The 20707-nt window shown below is 37.3% G+C and overlaps 1 protein-coding gene across 3 annotated transcripts in view; it reads right to left on the bottom strand.

Moving 5' to 3' along the window:
* The window catches only part of INTS2 (integrator complex subunit 2), a 50977-nt gene extending 30666 nt beyond the window's left edge, over positions 1-20311 (bottom strand). Inside the window, exons 1-13 of one of the 3 annotated variants that reach the window (XM_070478578.1) lie at positions 20227-20311; positions 18523-18829; positions 17510-17648; positions 15483-15585; positions 14526-14639; positions 12763-12893; positions 12353-12526; positions 9512-9738; positions 7709-7834; positions 3889-3960; positions 3687-3801; positions 1703-1771; positions 233-367 (exon numbers count right to left, since the gene is read on the bottom strand). In XM_070478578.1, coding sequence (XP_070334679.1) covers positions 233-367; positions 1703-1771; positions 3687-3801; positions 3889-3960; positions 7709-7834; positions 9512-9738; positions 12353-12526; positions 12763-12893; positions 14526-14639; positions 15483-15585; positions 17510-17648; positions 18523-18829; positions 20227-20236 — 1722 coding nt within the window. In that variant the 5' untranslated portion in view covers positions 20237-20311. The other 2 variants (XM_070478580.1, XM_070478579.1) reach the window with 2 other exon arrangements.
* Between the last annotated feature and the right edge of the window lie 396 nt (positions 20312-20707).

Below are 20707 nucleotides of genomic sequence, written 5' to 3'. Positions count from 1 at the left end.
ATTGCTAAATATCATTGAGAATTTAAAAGGAATTAGTACCACTGTACATTTTGTAAATTAACTAAACAGTTATGCTGTTTTAAAAATCTGAAATTAACAGCCTAATTACTATAACTATATAACTAAAAACATTTCACATACAAAATCCACAGTAAAGGTCTGCAAACTCAAACAGAACTGGGAAAAAACATTAACTCAGATTTTAGCTTGAAAAATAAATGTAAGATCATACTTTTATTGATACTTTGTGTTTGGTGAAGGAACGACTCCTCAGAAGCTGGTAAATGCAATGAATAGGCAAAAATCCAGTAATGTTGGCACTCAGGTTGCTGGTGACAGGGACTCGAACTGCATGAGCTGTGACAACCTAAAAGGGAAAAATAGTAGCAACACATATGACAGAACCAGATACAAAATTATTCTGAAAGAGGGAGAATTGATGGTGGACTATCAATACTAATGGGGTCCTTTGGCGGGAGTGACAAAAACCAATCATGACATGATTTAATTATTTTGAGTAATGAGGTACCATCACACATCTGGGAATTTGTAAAGTTCTCTACTTTTTAAAAATTTACTTCTAAACACAGATACATTGCCAGGGGTTAGAGTAAAGTTAAAAAATATGTAAAATCTGGAATCATAAAATCTGGGCTCAATGACTATAATATATAAAACAGATAAACAACAAGGATTTACCATATAGAACAGAGAACTACATTTAATATAATAAACTGTAATAGAAAAGAATCTTAAAAGAGGGAGGGGACGTATGTATACGTATGGCTGATTCATGTTGATGTTTGGCAGAAACCAACACAATTCTGTAATTATCTTTCAATTAAAAAATAAACAAATAAGAATATAAATATATATATATGTGTATATATATATATATACATATACACATATATATGTATAACCGAATCACTTTCTTGTATATCTGAAACTAAATAATACTATAGATCACCTATGTTTAATTTTTTTTTTTTTAAAAAGGAAAAAAAAAGAATAGTTTCCATCATTGAAAAAATAAAATATCATTAGGATCATCCATGGACAAAAGTGCTGAGACCAAATAAGAACAAGTCAATACAAGAATAAGGAACTTAGACTCTAGTTTATAACTTAGTTAGACACGGCACCTTACAGCTGAAAGGTTTAAACAGATTCTCCTGACAATCCTAATTGTCAGTAAACTTCCCTGGTAGCTCAGATAAAGAATCTGCCTGCAATGCAGGAGATCAGGTTTGATCCCTGGATCAGGAAGACTCCCCTGGAGAAGAGAATGGCTACTCACTCTAGTATCTGGCCTGGGGAATTCCATGAGAGAAGCCTGATAGGTACAGTGCATGGGTTGGCAAACAGTCGGACACGGCTCAACCACTAACGCTTTCACCCTAGGTGAAATTCCTGTCAACAGTGTCTAAGACTACATTCTTAAGCATCTACTCAAAGTCTCCAAACTAAGCAAATATACTTAGCACATGCTTTTCTATGTAGTAAATAGCTTTGAAAACAAATTTGAAATACAATTTTTCTTTACAGAAGTTTCAAAGATTAAATAAATCATCACTGGAAACTAAAAAGGAATATAAAGACTATATTAGTCTCTTAAACTGAAACATACACAAGTTTTCTCACAAGGAATGTTATAAAATAAAGTTAAAGAAGTATCTAAGATAATAGTTAAAAGAAGTACCTGCTCAGTAAAAATTTCCTGTGTGAAGACAGTCTTCATCCTGCTCAAGGAGCTTGGCTTAATTACAATCTAAAACAACCAAAACACAACACTGTAAAGCGATTATATTCCAATAAGAAACAAAGAAAAGAAAGGCTCTTTTTTACCAAAAAAAAACAAAAAAACAAAATAAAGCAACCAAAAGATTTCAGCAGGTGAAAATAAAATATAGGAAGCACAATTTGACTTAACGTTCAAATACTCTATTTCAGAAGTAGCTTCTCAAACCTAACACTAAAATGTGTTTTTCCTCAGGAACCAAATATGAAAGTACTTAGTGGGATTTCCCTTGTGATCCAGTGGCTAGACTCTGAGCTCCCAATGCAAGGGGCCCAGGTTCGATCCCTCATCAGAAAACTAAATCTCGCATACCACAAGATATGGTACAGCCAAATATATAAAAAAATTTTTAAAGTACTCAGTAAACATATCATTACTACATTTTAAGTCAGTGGGAAGAAGTGGATTATTTAATAAATGGAGGTGGGATAGCTCTCTTTCTGGATAATACAAATAAAGATTTGCATATGACATCATACCCCATATTAACTCCAAATGTATTAAAGATTTAAATGTAAAACATGAGGCCACAAAAACACTAGAAGAAAATATAGGTGATCATTTCTATTAACCTGAGGAAAGAAAAGCACTTCTAAGCATAATAACAAAATAAGAATTACAAAAGAAATACTTAACATATAACACACATAGAAAACAATCATTTTCACATGGCAGAAAAAACTGGGAAAAATCATCTGCAACATATTATACTTTTCCATCTTTAAGACAATAAGGATTATAATATGCACCACTGATTTAACAGTAGCTTTTCAAGTAAATAAAGAAGGGCAAACACTATCACACTAACATTATGCATCAACTATAAAATGAATCCAAGTTTCAATATATGGTAAAATATGTGTCTTGAATCAATGAAACATGATATACAAGGCATAACAGCATATCATTTATATATAAAGAGCACTTTCGAATCAGTAAAAGGAAAAATAAATCAATAAAAATCCCTATAGAAAAACTGGGACATCAATAAACCTTTTATAAAAGAAATAAACCAACTAAAACACATATATTATTTAAAAGTAACCAAAAAAAAACCTCTAAACTATAACGATAAAAAATAATAACTAGTAATCAAAGAGATGCAAAATAAGACCATTTTTCATCAAATTTGCAAAGATTAAAAAGAATGGTAATGCCCAGTGATGGTGAGAAGTTAGGGAAATATGCACTGTCATTCACTAACGAGAACAGTTAAACTGGTATAATCTTTCTGGAAAATAATCTGACAATATTTATCAAACATCTTAACATCATCATACTTTTACTTAGCACTGCTTTCTATAACTTTATCCTAAGGAAGTAATCCAAAAAGTGTTTGAAAATATACATGTATGGATGCCTTTGTGTATATTTACATATATAGGATATTCATCTAAGCATTATTCAGAAATTAGAAAATCTACACGGCAAGTAAAGCAACCATTAAAAATGTCATGATCAGCCCACACAATAACTGCAATGCAGCCACTGAAAATTATGTTGTATCAGAATATTTATTGATACGAAGAAGTGCTCATTATATATTGGTAAGTTCATTAAAACCACTATATATATATATATATATATATATATATATATATAAAGAAAGAACAGATACCTAACTATTAATAGTACTTGACATCTCTGAACATGGAGTTATAGCTTTCCCTTCTTTACTGTGTTTTCTAAGTTTTCTACATAGAACACCTATTATTCTCGTAAATAACGTTCACATAATGTATTTTTTTAGAGAGCTCCTGATAAAGTTTCAAACTATTAAACAACTAAAATTACTTCAAAATGAAAACAACCTATTTACTTAACATTACAAGAAAATGTCCAGCTTAGAAACACCTTCTTTAGAAAGATGATAAGAGGAAATTACCTTCATTCCCAAAGTGGAACAGACCAAATCAATGATAGCACTGAGCTGGTTGCTATGAAAGTACATAGCGACCAATAATAACATCTCCCCAAAAGAAGCAGAGACGCCTGAAGTACTGTTGAAACAGAAAAGAAAACATGAATTTCCAAAGGAAGGTTAAGAAAACTTACTCAGCTATCTGATACAAATGAAGTCATCTTACCTTTCAAAGTAAGCTTCTTCTTTGATCATCCAGCTTAGCCACACTACCATCAGCTGCTCCTGTTCAGGAGTACTGTTAATTTAGAAAAAACATCAGAAGTCACTGGTCTAAATCAGATGTACTAGCGTAAGAATAAAAAAGCATTCTGGAATTATCTTTGGTGGAAATTATTTTTTCCTCAAATTACTTGCTTGTTGAATTGGCCATTCATTATCATTGAGATATGTAGTAGTTCTAGAGAAGAACAGAGGACCATACTTTTTCTCCATTAATATAAACAGCCAAACCCTCTCAAAGTCTCAGTTACTACTTTTGCAGGTTGGAGAGAATAAACTTCCTCACATTCCTTAGAAAAACAAAGGTTCTCTGGGATTAAAATGTTAGAAGAACTAACAGATGATACTCATTTCCTATAGAAAAAAATTTATAGTGTTGAAACTTAGTCATTAAAAACTCACAAACTGAGCACGAGGACAGAAGTCAGACTATCTTTTAGGGGGAAATGAAATTTAGTTTGCAGAGGCATTTTGAGCAGAACTCAATATTAGAAGGAAAGAGACAGCCAGGGGCTAAGCATATATGAAGAATGGTAACAGAAATACATGAACACTGACTTGTTTAAAGCAAATTCCTAGGTTTAGGTTGAAATGCACAGGTCAATTCTGATCTGTAATAGTAATTTTCATTGATCCTCTTCTACTTCACCGCAGTGTAAACAGGAAAAATAAAAAACAACCACAAAGCCTGATACCCAAAACTAAGAAAATTAAAAAGGTTATGCTCAACCATACATAAATTACTCTACTTATAAAAGACAATGTTATGTAGTAGAAAGACTACAGCCTTTAGAGTCTGCCAGACCTGACTGGGAATCTTATCTCTGCCAATTACTGTTAGTGTGACCTTGAACAAGAAATTTAAATAGTCTTCTTGTACTTTAGCTCTCCTACCTATAAAATATAAATAAATATACACCCACCTTACAGAAGTAATGAAGATTAGAGATAACGCTTAGAAATTAGGTATTATATAAGTATACAACTGAATCACTCTGCTATATACCAGCAACTAACACAACACAGTAAACTGACTATACTTCAGTAAAATAAACTTTTTAAAAACTTTTATTTATTTATTTGGCCACAAAGGATCTTAGTTGTGGCATGTGGGATCTAGTTTCCCAACCAGGGAGCGGCCTTGGGCCCCCTGCATTGGGAGTTCAGAGTCTAGCCACTGGATCACAAGGGAAGTCCCCAAAATAAACTTTTTAAAACAAGAAATTACTTCAGGTAAAGAGAAAACACTTCATGTACTTAGTTTCACGTATTCCTAAAACACACCACTCAAATTACATTAAAGGGATTTTCTTAAAACACACAAGATGCACAGGATGATGATGAAGGACAACACCACAAAATACTGGGGAGCTGCAGCCAGTGCGGAGGGGGAGTAGCCGACTAAGCAGACCAGGAACGCAGAACACTAAACCGGCAGGAGGGAAAACCAACCACCACTCACACCACAGAATCCCCAAAGGGCTCAGGAACTGGCCCCTCCAGGCAGTTTTGGGAGTGAGAATGAAGACAGACTAAATGCAGACAGTCTGTATAAGCAGTGGCCCGCCCTCCAAACCAACCCTCCATTCTGCCATCCCCCAGCAGAGAGGAAACAAGACTGATTCTCTGGAAAAGGTAAAAGAGGGTATTGCTGAACTGATGGACAACCAGGGCTTTCTGGAGCGCCTTTTGGAAAGTAGAAGAATTAAGTAAACAACTACAATGCAGGCTGAGATCTCCCAGCCCTTAACCCTCACTTTTTAACTTGGCTTATGGATTTCCTGTCAGGCCTTCGCTCTCAGGCAAGAAAACAGTCTTTTCCAAGACTCTGAAAAGTCCAGGAGCTTCTCATTTATGCGTTCAGAAGTTCTAACTTGCCTTTTAGTCTCCTACTCTTAAATATGAACAATCAAGCATTATTAAACCTCTGAGAAAAATAGAGACCAAGAAAAAAAAAAAAGGGCAGAAAAAAAGAAACTTAAAGAAACAGTACAAATAAGATCCCTTCAATCATTATGGGTAATATCAGAGAAACCATGCCACCATGAAGCAGCAGACACTATAAAGAAGAAATAAGAATAAAAATGAGCTCTTAGATGTTAAAAACTAGATGGAAGACAAGATTGAGAAAAAAATCCTAAAAGGTAATATGAGCAAAATCTTTTTGAAGTGATTGAAATGTTCTAAAATTAGATTGTGGTAATGGCTGTACAACCTTGTAAATATACTAAAACCTATTAAATTGTACACTTTAAACTGGGTGAATTTTATGGTATGTAAACTGTGTCTCAATAATGCTGTTTTTTAAAAAGCAGAACAAAACAAAGATAAGGAAAGTAAGAAAGAATAAGATGATCACTTCAGGAAGCCCAATATCAAAACAAGAGGAGGTTTCAAACAGAGAAATCCATGTGAAAGACAAATTAGTTCACAGACATTTCCTACAACCGACCAATGTGAGTTCCCAGGTTGAAAAGGTTAACTAAATACCTAGGAGAAAGGACAAAAACAGACCCATACAAAAGCACATGACCCAGAAATTTCAAAACCCTAGAAACAAAAAGCTAATCCTTCATGTTCCCATATTTTAAAAAAACAAGTCACAAAAAAAGGACCAGAAATCAGAATGTTACCAGATTCCTCAACAGTAACAATGGAAGTTAGAAGACAATACAGCAAGACTTTCAAAATTCTCAAAGGAAATTATTACCAACTTAGAACTCTATACCCCATCAAACTATCAACCAAGTGTTAAAGTAGAATAAAGACATTTTCAGAAATAGCCCATCCCTAAATAATTTACCTCCTACGTACCCACTCTAAAGAAGCAAAATGAGGGAGCAAATGAAAAAAGATGGAGACACAAGATGCAGGAAATAGGAGACCCAACAAAGAAGAGTTAAAGCGAGTCCCCAAAATAATAGTGAAACGCAATTCCAGGATGAGATCTGTGTATCTGGTGCAGAGGCAACCAGTTCAGATGTGAGGGAGTCAAAACGCTTCAGGACAGACTGCATCAAGAAAACGAAACAAACAGAATAACTAACGAGCCTGAACATCTTGAGAGGAGGGTTAGATTGGCAGAGAGTTTGAAACTGCATTAATCTAAGTACATAAAACACCAAGCAAATGAAAAACAAAGAACAAAAGCAAACAGGACAATTCTTAATGGAAAAACATGTTTTGCATAAGAAAAATAATCATCTACCGCTTGGCTGAGCTCCCAAGAGTGTAACATAAACAATAATGTACTGATCAAAGCAAAATAATAACTATGTACAGGGAGAACGGAGAGATACGAAGGATACAGAGAAGGTTGAGGACAGAGAGAAGGAGAACTAATTCCTCATTCTCATAGTGGGACGTCAACGAATACTCCTAAAACAAAAAAATCAGGATGTAGCAAATACAAACACAGTAATAAAGATGTGGGAGTCAAAACCAAAAGAATCACCCAAAAGAACTGAAAGAAGCTGCCTCTAGGGAAGTAGAAAACAGGGCAAAAGGGAATCAGGACTACCATTTGTCTCAAATCTTGAAGAGCTACTTTGAATCCATTAAATATATGTATATGAAAATTTGGTAAAGACAAACAAAAGAACTGGCATACAGGAGATGCTACTGATACCCTTTAATTAAATAATAATACCAATGTCCATACCTAGATCATTTTTGCAGTAAGTTAACTAATTCTATACATTGTTTTTTAAATAAATAAACAAAAGCAGACCTTGGGAAAATAGAACAACTATACAGTTGGGTACCTGACAAGGGTAGAAAAGGCCAGCAGCATACAAAAGGAGAGTGAAACAAAGCGAACCCCAGCTGGTGTCGCAGGAGGACGGCTTGTCATCAACTGCAGTAATTGCTCAGCTTCTTCCTCAGTTGGTCTAAAAAATGAATACACTATTAGCTTTTAGTTTTTTCAGTTGAGAGAAGGAAGAAGAGGGGACTTCTCAACAGTTCAACCTTTCAGATACAAATCCTGAGCTCTGGAATGATATCTCACTATTCACAAAATCTATAACATCTTAAGATGTCAAAAGCAAAACTGCTGAGTTTGCAACCAGTGTCTTCCTCAGACACAAATACAGGTAGTCCTCACGTTGCATGGTAGTATGGGACCATAAAAATAACCATGCAAGCTGAAACTGCATCATGATCTTAATAATCAGTGGGGAAAATTACAACCGTTCCATTACCTTTAAAATTTCTGTCAAGACATTACAAACTCTGTTGGTTATAATGCCTAAGGAAACTTTTTAAAACAGTAAAACTAATATTTATATAGCATGCTACAATTGATTATATTAGAAACATCAGGAATTCAAGTGTTGTCTTTATAAGATACATCAAGAGTATTTTAAACAGCCCTTTCCATTCTCTCATTGTATAACTTGTAGAGTGAGCATCTTCTCTAGGCCTTGATGAATCGTCACACCCTTCCTTTCTCAGTGTGGGTCAGCTTCCAGCGTTCCATCCTGTGTACCCTCAGCCATGGAATGCCTGAGTTCCTCTAATGCAAAGACTTCTGCTACTGATCAGTCTTCTGGACGTCTTCATCCTTTTGGTCACAATGACTTCCCTCAAGTTCACCTTCACCAAATTCATCTGGCTATAATACCCAGGGCCTCTCAAATGTCAACATTCTCAGTCAACTATTTCTTTATATTTGGTTCAAATGTCACTTCTGCTGTTAACCACTTCCTCTTTCTTTGCTACACTTTCATTTTTTTTGGCCAATTCCCTCTTTCAATTATTCACTTATGCAAAATATCGCATGGGTTTATTCATGGAGAGACAAGGAGGCAGCACTCCTACCCAACTTTGCTGTCTGCTCATGAACTGAGTGATAGTTGTATATGGACCAGTTGCCAAAAGACTTTAAAAGAAACCCTGTGATTGGTCATTGATCACAATGTGCCTCCACACAATGACATGTGGCTTGAAGTTTTCAGTAAACTTTGTACTTTGATTAATGATAATAAATAAGAATTTGGTAAATGAATCACGGCAACTAATACATCAGTTGTTGAGGGAGCAGTGTCATTTGACTAAAGTATGTTAACTGAAACTCATATGTATTGGAGTCATGAAAAGTGAGAACTATATGTATAACAGTTGAGGACATTAAGCAAAAAGATATAGTACTGTGTCTAAGAAATCTTGTGCTTAATAATTACAGATCAACTTTGAAAAATCTATGATCTCAGTTGTAAAAGGAAACAGGGCAGATTGACTTCAGCTAGCTGTATAGGTTACATAAAGGATCCCTCTCAGATCATTCATACAGTCATGTCAAGCTGTGGGCAAGTCACAGGTTTCTAAAACTGCTCTGGCTCCTCCCATATTTATATAATTCTATTTACGATCAGACTAAAATAGATGCATACATCCAAACTAGGCAAGTTCTCCCTTGGGACTTTCTTCTTGACATAGGTCAACTTACTAGTTGAGCCCAACAGAAAACCCAAATCCTCTGAATAAAAGGCCCATGGCTCACTTTCTTGGGATTAGAAACAAGAAAGTAAAATGACAAAAAGGTAAAAGATCAAATTATTGAATACTTGAGTCCAGCGATCCCCATCAAAGCACAGTACAGACGTAAGAGTGCACTGGCTTTCACAACATGCTCTTCTTTCAGCCCCGAATACACAGACACATTGGGCTCCATCTCCACATCAGCTTCTTCCACAATGCGGGTACTTCTTACTGTGGGAAGAATGCCCATCAACTCCAGAAGAAGCTGCCTTCTCATTTGCCAAAGGACAGAACTACTGGTCTCTCTTTTTCTCTGCAGGAAATATGGACCACAAAAGGAAGAAAGCATGGAGCACTTACTAAGTCAAAAGGACGTTCAAACAAAGCTCTCAGTTAGACACCCATAAATGATCCATTTGAAAATGAAAGTCGCTCAGTCATGTCCAATTCTTTGCGACTCCATGGACTATACAGTCCATGGAATTCTCCAGGCCAGAATACTGGAGTGGATAGCCTTTCCCTGCTCCAGGGGATCTTCCCAACCCAGGGATCGAATCCAGGTCTCCTGCATTGCAGGCGGATTCTTTACCAGCTGAGCCACAAGGGAAACCCAAGAATCCTGGAGTGGGGAGCCTATCCTTTCTCCAGTAGATATTCCCAACCCAGGAATCAAACCAGGGTCTCTTGCATTGCAGGTGGATTCTTGACCAACTGAGCTATCAGGGAAGCCCTGATCCATTTAAGGAGACTGTGGTAACTGCAGAATATCATTTTAATCCATCAAGCAAACTCACTGGACCATTTGACAAATACTCTCCTCACCCTGGGCTTCCCTGGTGGCTCAGACGATGAGGAATCTGCCTGCAATGCAGGAGACCTGGGTTCAATCCCTGGGTCAGGAAGATACCCTGGAGAAGGGAATGGCTACCCACTCCAGTATTCTTGCCTGGGAAACCCTTGGACAGAGGAGCCTGGCAGGCTACAGTCCATGGGGTTGCAAAGAGTCAGACACAACTGATTAACACTAACACTGCTCACCCTAATTTGGGCAGGTTGTACAGAAAATACTAAATGAATGATGATTTGAAATGCAAAATATCATGTAAATGATGATTTCAAACACATAAAGACTAGTGGAGTCTTAAGTACAAAGTGCTCAGATTTGGGGCTTGGATTTAAACAACAGCCCTGCTATTAACTAACTATGTACATTTAGATACATAAGTTAACCTCTCTGAGCCCCAATTTCCTTAAATGAGAAGGAAACTAATATTGGATTAACAATATTTAATTCCCAGGACTGCTGGAGCTAGGAGTTTATACGTCACAGCTCTTCAGGCAGTGACAACATCTACTCATGCTCAGGAGGGCCTGATACATCATGCCTGACATATATCAACCACTCAATATCTGTTAGATGAATGAACTAACAAAGATGATAAATATGAAAGCATTTCTAAACTACAAAGGGCTCAGGAAAAGTTGTTATTTTTAGAGTGTTTCAGAGTAAAATATGGTAAATGTTGTTTTAAAACCAATATTAGACACAAAGAACAATTACAAACAAGAGGCTTATACCAAGAGCTTAGCACAGTGCCTGAAATATGCAAGGTACACAAAAAATGTCAACCTCTTGCAAACGTTCAAATTAGTTTTAATTAAGTAAATTAATTAATTAATTAAATTAGTTTTCAAATGGATTATAAGAAGAACTTGGATAAAGAAAAGTATGGTGAATTAATAGCATAAAAAAACAGACTCTAGAAGGATCTAAGCAGTACACCTGCTATGTCAAGTTCACAGACCTCAACAAGTTAAAAACCATTCTGCATTATTAGTTCCTGGGTAGGGACAGAACTCTGTTCACAGTTATCATGAGATGTTTTTCGAAAAAGTACAATATTTTGCAAGTTAAAAACTCTTGTAAAATATAATATATATTCATCAATAAAGGGATACATGTAGTAGATACATACAATAAAATATTAGGCTTAGAAAGGAAGGAAATTCTTACACTTGCCATAACATGTATGAACCTTGAAAACATTGTGCCAAGTAAAAACAAGCCAAACGCAAAATGAGAAATATTGTATGATTCCACTTACACGAGGTACCTAGCATGGGCAAATTCATAGATAGAGAAAGTAGAAGAGAGATTACCCAACACTGAGAGGAAGGGGGAATGGGAAATTATTGCTTAATTGGTAGAGAGTTTCTATCAGATGATGAAAGAGTTCCAAAAATGAACAGTGGTGATTGCTGCAGAACACAGTAAATGTAATTAATGCCACTGAACTGTGCACTCAGACAAGGATTCAAATGGTAAGTTTTATGTTATATACATTTTACCACAATAATTTACACATGTGTGTGTATATATATGAATCATAGACTACAATAACAACTTATGGTGATGACCTAATATAGCAGTTCTCATGTGTCTGACCCAGAAATCTGGAGATGAACAATATACTTCCAGGGGGTCCAGAAAGTCAGAAATCTCTCAACATTACAGACCTTTTTTACTCATTTTCCCACAAGTATATAGCGTAGCTTTTCCAAAGACTTCTATTAAGCCAGATGTTAAAGAGATTTGCAGAAATGTACAATATCACTCGGTAAATGTTTCTTTTGCAAAAAAATTAATTTTCTATTAAAAAATGTGGTCACATTTAATAAGATTAGGATTATTTTTTAATGAATTAAATAAATATTTCAAAAATTTAGTATGGTAAATATCAACAGATAAAGGCCAACATAAAAGCTCTTTGTGTCCTCAATGATTTACTGTAAAATCTCAGGAAGTCCTGAGACTAAGAAGTCTGAGAGCCACTGGCCTAATGACATCTTTCTAAAAGTGTTTCTTCCTCCTTTACTAACTACTAACATAGCTTGATCCTTGACCTAAACACACATTTCTCCCTCACCTGCTGTCCATTTCGGATAAAAGTTCCAAACCAGGTCCGGACTTTTGCATTTGTTCCAAGAAGCAAACCACTAACAAAACAAACCAAGTCACTCACTCCATCTTCACTGGCTTCATTTTTAGTATGATCCAATGTCAAAGCCACTCCAAGACCTGGCAAGTGACATTCTTCCACCTAACAAAGCAAAGAAAACAAACTGAACTCAGTATCATAAAGAAAAGGGCCAGGATGATCCAGAATCTGAAGCATCTAAAGTTTAGGGGAAGACATAGCACAAAGCACAAAAACCTAGAGAGGAAGGTAATATATCTGGTATATAACTATAGTTCCAAATCTCTGCAAGATTCAAAAAAAAGTTCCTGGTCCTAAAATAAAGGCTCTGGTCTCATAAAAATAGTAAGATCTCTTACCACCATGCCTCGGACCTTCAGGGCCTGAGAAGGATTCATTTTACATAAGAAGCGTAAAGCATCCGTCCTCCGCCTTCCTCCAAGACTCTCTTCATCTTGTCGTTCTCCATTTTTGATCAGGCCCCTACAAACTAAACATTTAGTAGCCTCTGTTACTTTAAGCTTTGTAAGTAAGATGTCAGAATCAATGTTTTCAGCCTTGAGAATCATTCATTTACACAGATTAGATATTACAAAAGAAAAGGATCAGGAAACTTGAAAGCATAGCAATAGAAACTGGTTAAAATCCAGCAGAGTGAAAAGAGCCTCAAAAAATGAAGTGATCCGTGGAACATCAAGTAGTTCAACATACTTGTAATTAGAGTCTCAGAAAGAGAAAGAGAATGAAAGACAAACATATATTTGAAGAAACTTTTCCAAACTTGATGAAAACTATAAACCTAGAAAATCGGTGAAACCCAAGCAGGAGAAACACAAAATCATAACAAGATACATCATAATCCAATCTCTGAAAACCAGTGATGAAGAAAAAATCTTAAAAGTTGCCAGAAAGGATAAAAAAATAAATAAATAAAAGTAGCCAGAGGGAAAAAAGAAACATACAGAGGAACAGAGATAAAAACGACCACAGCCAAGAGAATAACATCTCTAAAGAGCTAAGAGAAAAAGTCAACCTAAACCTTCATGGAATAGCCAGTAAATCTCTTAGAAACAAAAAGAAAATAATATTAATACTTCCATTTCACAAGTAACAAGTTAAGTACCTTGATGGAGATCACACAAAGAGTGAGCCACAAAGTCAGAAATTATGAACCCCAGATCTAGCGCTTTTTTCTCCTTGACTCACAATTCGCAAAACATCTTGCTCAATAAATGTAATTTTTATATCACTCAGACCCAAACCACAATCTTCAGTCACTAGCAGTTTGAAACAGGTGAAAATTTTAGTTGATTTTTCGCAATTTCTACCCTATACTTTTCTGCAAAATGACAGCAATAAGGCTAAAACATGGAAGTCTGACTGTTGGTATTTCTAATCCATATAGCTCATGTTACCCTCTGGCTATTTCACAGATAAATGTCCTCTCCTCTTTGTTCAATGAGCACAGAAATTATAGCTTCTATGTCTTAAATATTTTTTACTTCCCTATTATAGCACTGGTGACAAATGCAAAAAACAAAAAAATGCTGCATACTCATTGTACTTACATTTGTAATTTCTAAACAGTTTTGAATTCTCTAAACTCAGTATTTCTACAACTGTTTATTGTTTAGTCACTAAGTTATGTCTGACTCTTTGCAACCCCGCGTACTGCCAGGCTCCTCTGTCCATGGGATTTTCCAGGCAAGAGTACTGGAGTGGGGTGCCATTTCATTCTCCAGGGGATCTTCCCAACCCAGGGATCAAACCCACATCTCCTGCACTGGCAGGCAGATTCTTTACCACTGAGCCACTTGGGAAGCCCATTTCTACAGCATTCACTAATAAATTTTCAAAAAATAAAATCTCAGATAAAACCTTATAAATGTTTCCTCTTAGCTCAAAAAATAGGTCTCACACATGCCAAACAAATCTCTTCAATATCCCTTTTTGTTGCTGCTGTTGTTTTCTTTTCTTTTGTTTTTGGCCATGCTGCACAGCAAATGAGATCGTGGTTCCCTGACCAGGGATCGAACCCACACCCTCTCCACTGGAAGCATGGAGTCTTAACCACTGGGCCACCAGGGAAGTCCCCAATATTCCACTTTAAAATTGCATTTACCTTCATTAAAACTATCAGGAACATTGGCCACCAACAGACACAAGAACCAGGCGCCGTTTCTAACATGGAGCAAGGCTTCAGCTACATCAACTATGGGAAGCAGGGAAGGGAGCTCTGTAAGAAAACAAAATCAGTGTTATTACTAAAGAGTGATATTTCAGTGTATTATACATTAAACATCTTTGACATTTCACCAATGTTATTTAAAAACAATTAAATTAAGGTACTTACTTTTCACAGTCTCAAGCTGACTTGTCCAGTAGGACAGCCACTAGCCACATGTGATTATTTAAATTAAGTTAAAAATAGGTCCGCTCCTCAGTCACACTTGCCACATTTCAAGTACTCCATAACTGCATGTGGCTAGTGGCTACTGTACTGAACACACTATACAGAACACTATCATCGCTGCCGTGGTGGACGGTGTTAGTCAAAGAAGTTACTTTCATGAAAAGTTTCTCTGCATTTCTATATCTTCTATTTTTCATTCTGATCATGCACACTTTTTATAAAGAACCAAAAAAGTACAAAAAGCACAAAGAATAAAAATAAAATCAGCTCTAATCCCATCACTCAAAGTTAGTAATTTGCAAGATCTGACTTTAATCCCCCATGGGCATCACTGTACTTTTAACAAAACTGGGATTTTATTCTACTTACCATTTTGCCACCTGCTTTTTTTCATTTAACATATATTGTGAACATTTTCCAAAATGATTAAAGTTCTTCAAATACACACCATTTTAATGGCAGCAGAGTGCACTCTACTATGGAAATAACATAATTTATTTAATCACTGTGCTACTATTAGTCATTTTGACCTAAACTTTTAAGGTATACACTTAATTAGGTGAACTTTCAAATAACACAATATTCCAGGTTAAGAAGATACACAGTTATCGTTTAACAGGAACATTTAACTGCATCTGAAATATGTCTTAGCATTCATTATAGTACCTGCTTGTAAAATACAAAGTACATCTGCAGCTTCCTCCAAGTAGACTGGACTCTCAAATAGCTCAGATGATTTAAAAAAAAATTCTCCACTGGACTCAGATACCTTAAAAGGAAAGAAAGAAAAATGATGAGCTCTCTTAATTTCAGGTAATGAATTGGATCCCCTACTATGCTTGCAAGTATTTGCTGAGCTTACAGACCATGTCTCTTAATAGCCATTAATATACTGTAGAAGAATATGCAGGACTGGATGAATTTGTACCAATTTAACCACAATTAGTCAGTCACACTACTATTCCAGACATGCAGTATAAGTCTGACTAATTTATTTCTATATAAATATTTGGAGACATCTGAAGTTAAAGACAAGCCAAAGAAATGAACTAGGAATGCTACCTAGGTCACTTATTTCATTACAGCCATTAAGAAAAAGATATAGGAAAATATTAGTTAAAATTAAAAGATTATCAGGAATTCCCTGGAAGTCCAGTGGTAAGGATTTCATACTTACACTATCAAGGACCCAGGTTCAATCCCTATTCAGGGAACTAAGATCACACAAGCCACATGGCACAGCAAAAAAATAAGAAAAATAAAAAAGGAAAATGAAAAAGAAAAAATTAAAGATTATGAGTACATAGGGAAAAGAGTTGAGGTAAATTAACTTTGTAGTAGGAAAAAAAATTAAGATTTATAACATATCTTAAAAAAATAAAATAAAAAAAGATTTATAACATATCTTAAAAACTATCTAGAACTAAACAAATCTCTCCCTTATCAGTATTTTCTTTGGAAACAGAATTTAGGTTTTATTGGTCCACAATTTATAAAATTAAACTTTATTATAAAGTAACTGACCTTGAGATTTTCAAAGTAAAAAACATCTGTTTCTCAAATTCTGAGCTCCATCTCATATAAGACATCTTAATATGAAGATCCAATTTGTATGATAACTCCTGACATTCACAAATTTAAAATTCAGAGTTTCTAGTTCCTGATCGGGGATCGAACCCATGCTCTCTGCTTTGGGAACACGGAGTCACAACCACAGGACTGCTGGGGAGGTCCCTGCTCATAACCTCCTTAGAGAACTTGTCTAGCTGCTTGACATCTGCCTGATTGCTGGGTGTTTGATTAATATTTATGTATCATGAAATAAAATTACATGTCACTGACCCAAAAAAAACTAAAATAAAATAAAATTCAGAGTTTCAATTAACCATCATCACCCAAAGTCCTCGACCTAATCTCTGTACACCTGAAATAAAACACTGCAAATTTTCAATAAAAATAAATAAAGTAACATCTTTTTGCTGAGACAAAAGGCTGAATAACCTTCATTAGTACACAGAAACTGTTCAGTCATCTAGTGAGTAAGGCTAGCCAAATATCCCACATCCAATTCAGCCTCAATATTCCCCACTCAGTTATGTATGATGTATGTAATTCACTCAGTATCTAAAGGAAGCACACACATTTTTAAGAATCATGTACATACTTCACATATTTTCTGGGGGAAATCATATCCTATAGAGTTATTATCAACTTTGGTGATTTACAAGTCTTGAGCTATGTATCTATTAAGAAATCAGCGTATGGATTCCATACAGAAAAAAAAAAAACAAACACTTGATGATAGAGAATGCAGAGCAGGCAAAAATGAGAGAAAACAGTAATTATAAAACAGCCTTCAAAAGGAGGCATTTAATATCTGTTCAAGCCTTTGAAAGGAAGACACCTGATTAACAAAGAGGATATGTGTCCAAGAGGATGCAAGCTGCCTGCCTTCCTGCCTATTTCTACCTTTTCTTTTCTTTTTTTGGCTGCATCAGGTCGCAGTTGCAGTACATGGGCTTAGTTGCCCCTGGCATTTGGGATCTCAGTTCCCTGACCTGAAATCAAACTTCCCCTGCACTGGAAGGCAGACTCTTAACCACTGGACCACCAGGGGAGTCCAGCCTGTTTCTATCTCTTATGTGTAGACATCAAATCATGCATATTTTGATCTGTGATTAAAATAAATGCACCTTGTTCATAATTGCCAACAGTTCACTAAGCACAAGACGCAGTCGACGAGGTGAATCGCTGTGTTCAAACTCTAAAGTCAGTCCATGCTGAAGCTGTGAGACCAGGATGCTCTCTCCACTGCCTCCTCCAAGTTTATGCCTAATAAAGTTCACACGTGTAAAACAATTATGAGAACACTGGCACAGAAATAAAAGCATAAACACTATCTTTTATAGAAATAATCTACAAAAGAATGTATGAATTCTTTTGATATATTTCATGAATGTATTACTTCTGAATACTATTTTGTCTATTTCAGAGAGTCACAACCTGTGTAAAGACTCCAAGCATAACTGACAGGTTAACACCTACTTCCATCAATAACAGTGGCTCACAACCATCCACAATGGGCAAGGAGGGACAAAGTATGCCTCGAATTTGGGGAACTCAATGTAAGCTTAACAAGCCTCGCAGGAGACTCCAATAAACCCTTTTGCTCTAGGGGAACTTACTCTATCCGCTTCCCACTGAGAGTAATTGGCCTAATGATTTTAGCCTGCATACAACATTTGTTTAGTCGCTAAGTCAGCTCAGACTGCTTTTGCAACTTCATGGACTGCAGCCCGCCAGGCTCCTCGGTCCATGGGATTTCCCAGGCGAGAATACTGGAGTGGGTTGCCGTCTCTGATTCTAGGGGATCTTCTCGACCCAGGGGTTGAACCGGCGTCTCCTCCATTGGCAGGCAGGCTCTACCATCTGAGCCACCAGGGAAGGCCTGAATACAAATGTATACACAGCCAAGGTTCTCAGCACATTTCACAATGCAGAATTCAAATGATCTAGAATTTTAATTATAAATATAAAATAACTTAAAAAAAATGCTCTCCAAAGTTTAGAGTCCCAATCTTCTCTTTTTTGGAAGAATGCACTGCAATAAGAAGCCCTAAAAGCTCAAAAAAAAATTTATTTCCTCCCTTTTTTTTTTAGCATATCCAAGTAAATACCAACCCACATATTATACAATATTCATTACCTAAGCTGTTGCTCTTTGCTGGCATCCTGTTCTAAAGCATGAAAGTCCACAGACAGCAATGCAACAATAGAATTGACAGCTTCCACTCCAGAGAGAAGACGAAGGATAAGTTTTTTATCCTGGGCCCAGCTCTGGCTCTGGTCAGCAGGTGCACAAAGTGCCATCCGCACCAAGCAGGGCAGGAGAAGTCTCAATTCTGGATCACTTAAAGATGCCAAACGAACAACATCCACCTTCTGCATTGCCTCAAAAGCAAAAGGACTGACAAACTGAAGGCTTGTACACTCGGTCATTATCACTGTTGATCCTAGTGGTTAAAAAAAGAAAAAGAAAAAACGATGATGTCTGGTAGAAACCAATGCAATACTGTAAAGTCTTACAGTAAATGCAATACTCATAAATCCTTCAATTAAAAATAAATAAATAAATTTTTAAAAGGATTTTTTTTTTAAAAGCAAAGTAAGTAGGGGTGTAACTGCACATATAAGAATGCCCCTCTTTTTAAAAACTCTGAAAAATGTGGTTTATCTTATATGTTGGCAATATTCCTGGCACAATTACTAACTCCTTACACTTCTACTGCCATCTGGAAAATGAGAAAGAAAACAGTATATTAACGTCTTCCAGCCTTGGGGATCTTCTGTTCTAATATTCTCATTTTGCAGAGAAAGAATAGGAAAGCCAGACAGATTAAGTAACAGGCCCAGAGGAGTATTACTAGTCGGCGGCAAAATCTAAAGCTGAACCCTCCTCTACTAAATCCCAGTGCAACACCTTCTCCACTATAGCAGTCATCTGAGGGCCACAATCCAAAGTAAAAGAACAGCATAACTAACAATGCTAGTCTTCAATACCTCTTTAGTTTCGCATGCCTATCCAGCACATGTAAAGAACTGTTAGGTTTCTCTTTCCCACCCTCCACGAGTTGGTAGAAGCACTGGTAAACTGCCTAACCAGCCAGAAGCTATGCCAGCTTCAAAGCTCTGGAGACTAGAATTCTATCCTATATCCCCTATGTTACTAGGTTTAAAAAGAGAGAGAGAGAAAAGAAAACAGCTGCGGAGGTGCAATTAGCTCCTAACAGAAAGGAGAAATCCTGAATCCCACTTGAGCACTTCTCAAGAGTAATCAGAAACAAAAAGTTAGTAGCCAAAGCCATCGCCTCTGAGACCCATAGACTAGCAGAACCATGCGTAACGAGAGCCGTGGGCAGAAACGTTCTGCTTTTCAGCAAGAGGAGCTGGCCTTTTAACAGAGGGGCGGGCTGAGAGAGCAGAGGCGAGGAGACCTGAGCGCTCATAGGTCTCGCCCCCGGGCGTAACGTGAACCAACCAGTCCCTCCGCTGGAGAAAAGTCGGGCCGGTGGCGGACACGGACCCCGAAACGCTCCGAGGCCTTAGAAGCGGGAGCCTCATACCTTCAGGTCTACCCTCCGGCCTCCCGGGACCCCACCCGGATTCCGCGCCCTACAGGCGGGGCGCGGTAGAAATCGAGAGCGCGGTCCGAGGTTGGGCCTAGGCGAGAACCCGGCTTCCCCAGCCCTATAGCTCTGCCTTGAGTCGACCTGGGCACCAAAAACCCCACACGTCGGGATCAGTCAGGCCGGCGGCGCGACGGGGGCTGGATGGGGACACCGCGCAAAGGCAGAGCCTGGACTGCAGGGACGGGAAAGCTGAGGAGACTGTTTCCACCCGCTCGCAGCACCTTCATTCATCCCCAGCGTCTGGCTCCGGTCGGCCACCGTACTGGACTGAGAGGAAGGCTGGCTGCGAGAGGACACCCGGAGGCGTCGGCGGTGACGCAGCGGCGCGCGTGCGCGGCCCCGCCCCTTCCTCCGCCTCCGTTCGCGCTACTTCACCCTGGAAGGCGTAGGGTCGTGCTGTTTCCAGTCTCCTTTCCAGAGCATACCAGCTGAATCCCTTTATCTAAATCATTAAGCCTCTCCGTGCTGCCTTGTCATCATCAACGGATTACTGTGCCATTCAAATGACAGCGTTATGTAAAATGTTCAAGTTGCCCCACTGTTCAGTTGGCCAGAACGGCCAAATGGAACCAGTTACACCGTTCCATCTCTGCTTCTGCCTTTCCAGCACCGCAGTTCTAGAATCCTGGGGTTTGCAGGAGAATTTAAAAAGTAATCTAACTCTGAAGCATTATTCTGCTCTTCATCTCAAAACACAGTCAT

Source organism: Odocoileus virginianus, chromosome 17 (genome assembly GCF_023699985.2).
Source record: "Odocoileus virginianus isolate 20LAN1187 ecotype Illinois chromosome 17, Ovbor_1.2, whole genome shotgun sequence".
NCBI lineage: Eukaryota > Metazoa > Chordata > Mammalia > Artiodactyla > Cervidae > Odocoileus > Odocoileus virginianus.
The sequence above is the reverse complement of the archived record's forward strand: the minus strand, read 5'-3'. Positions and strand labels throughout refer to the sequence as shown.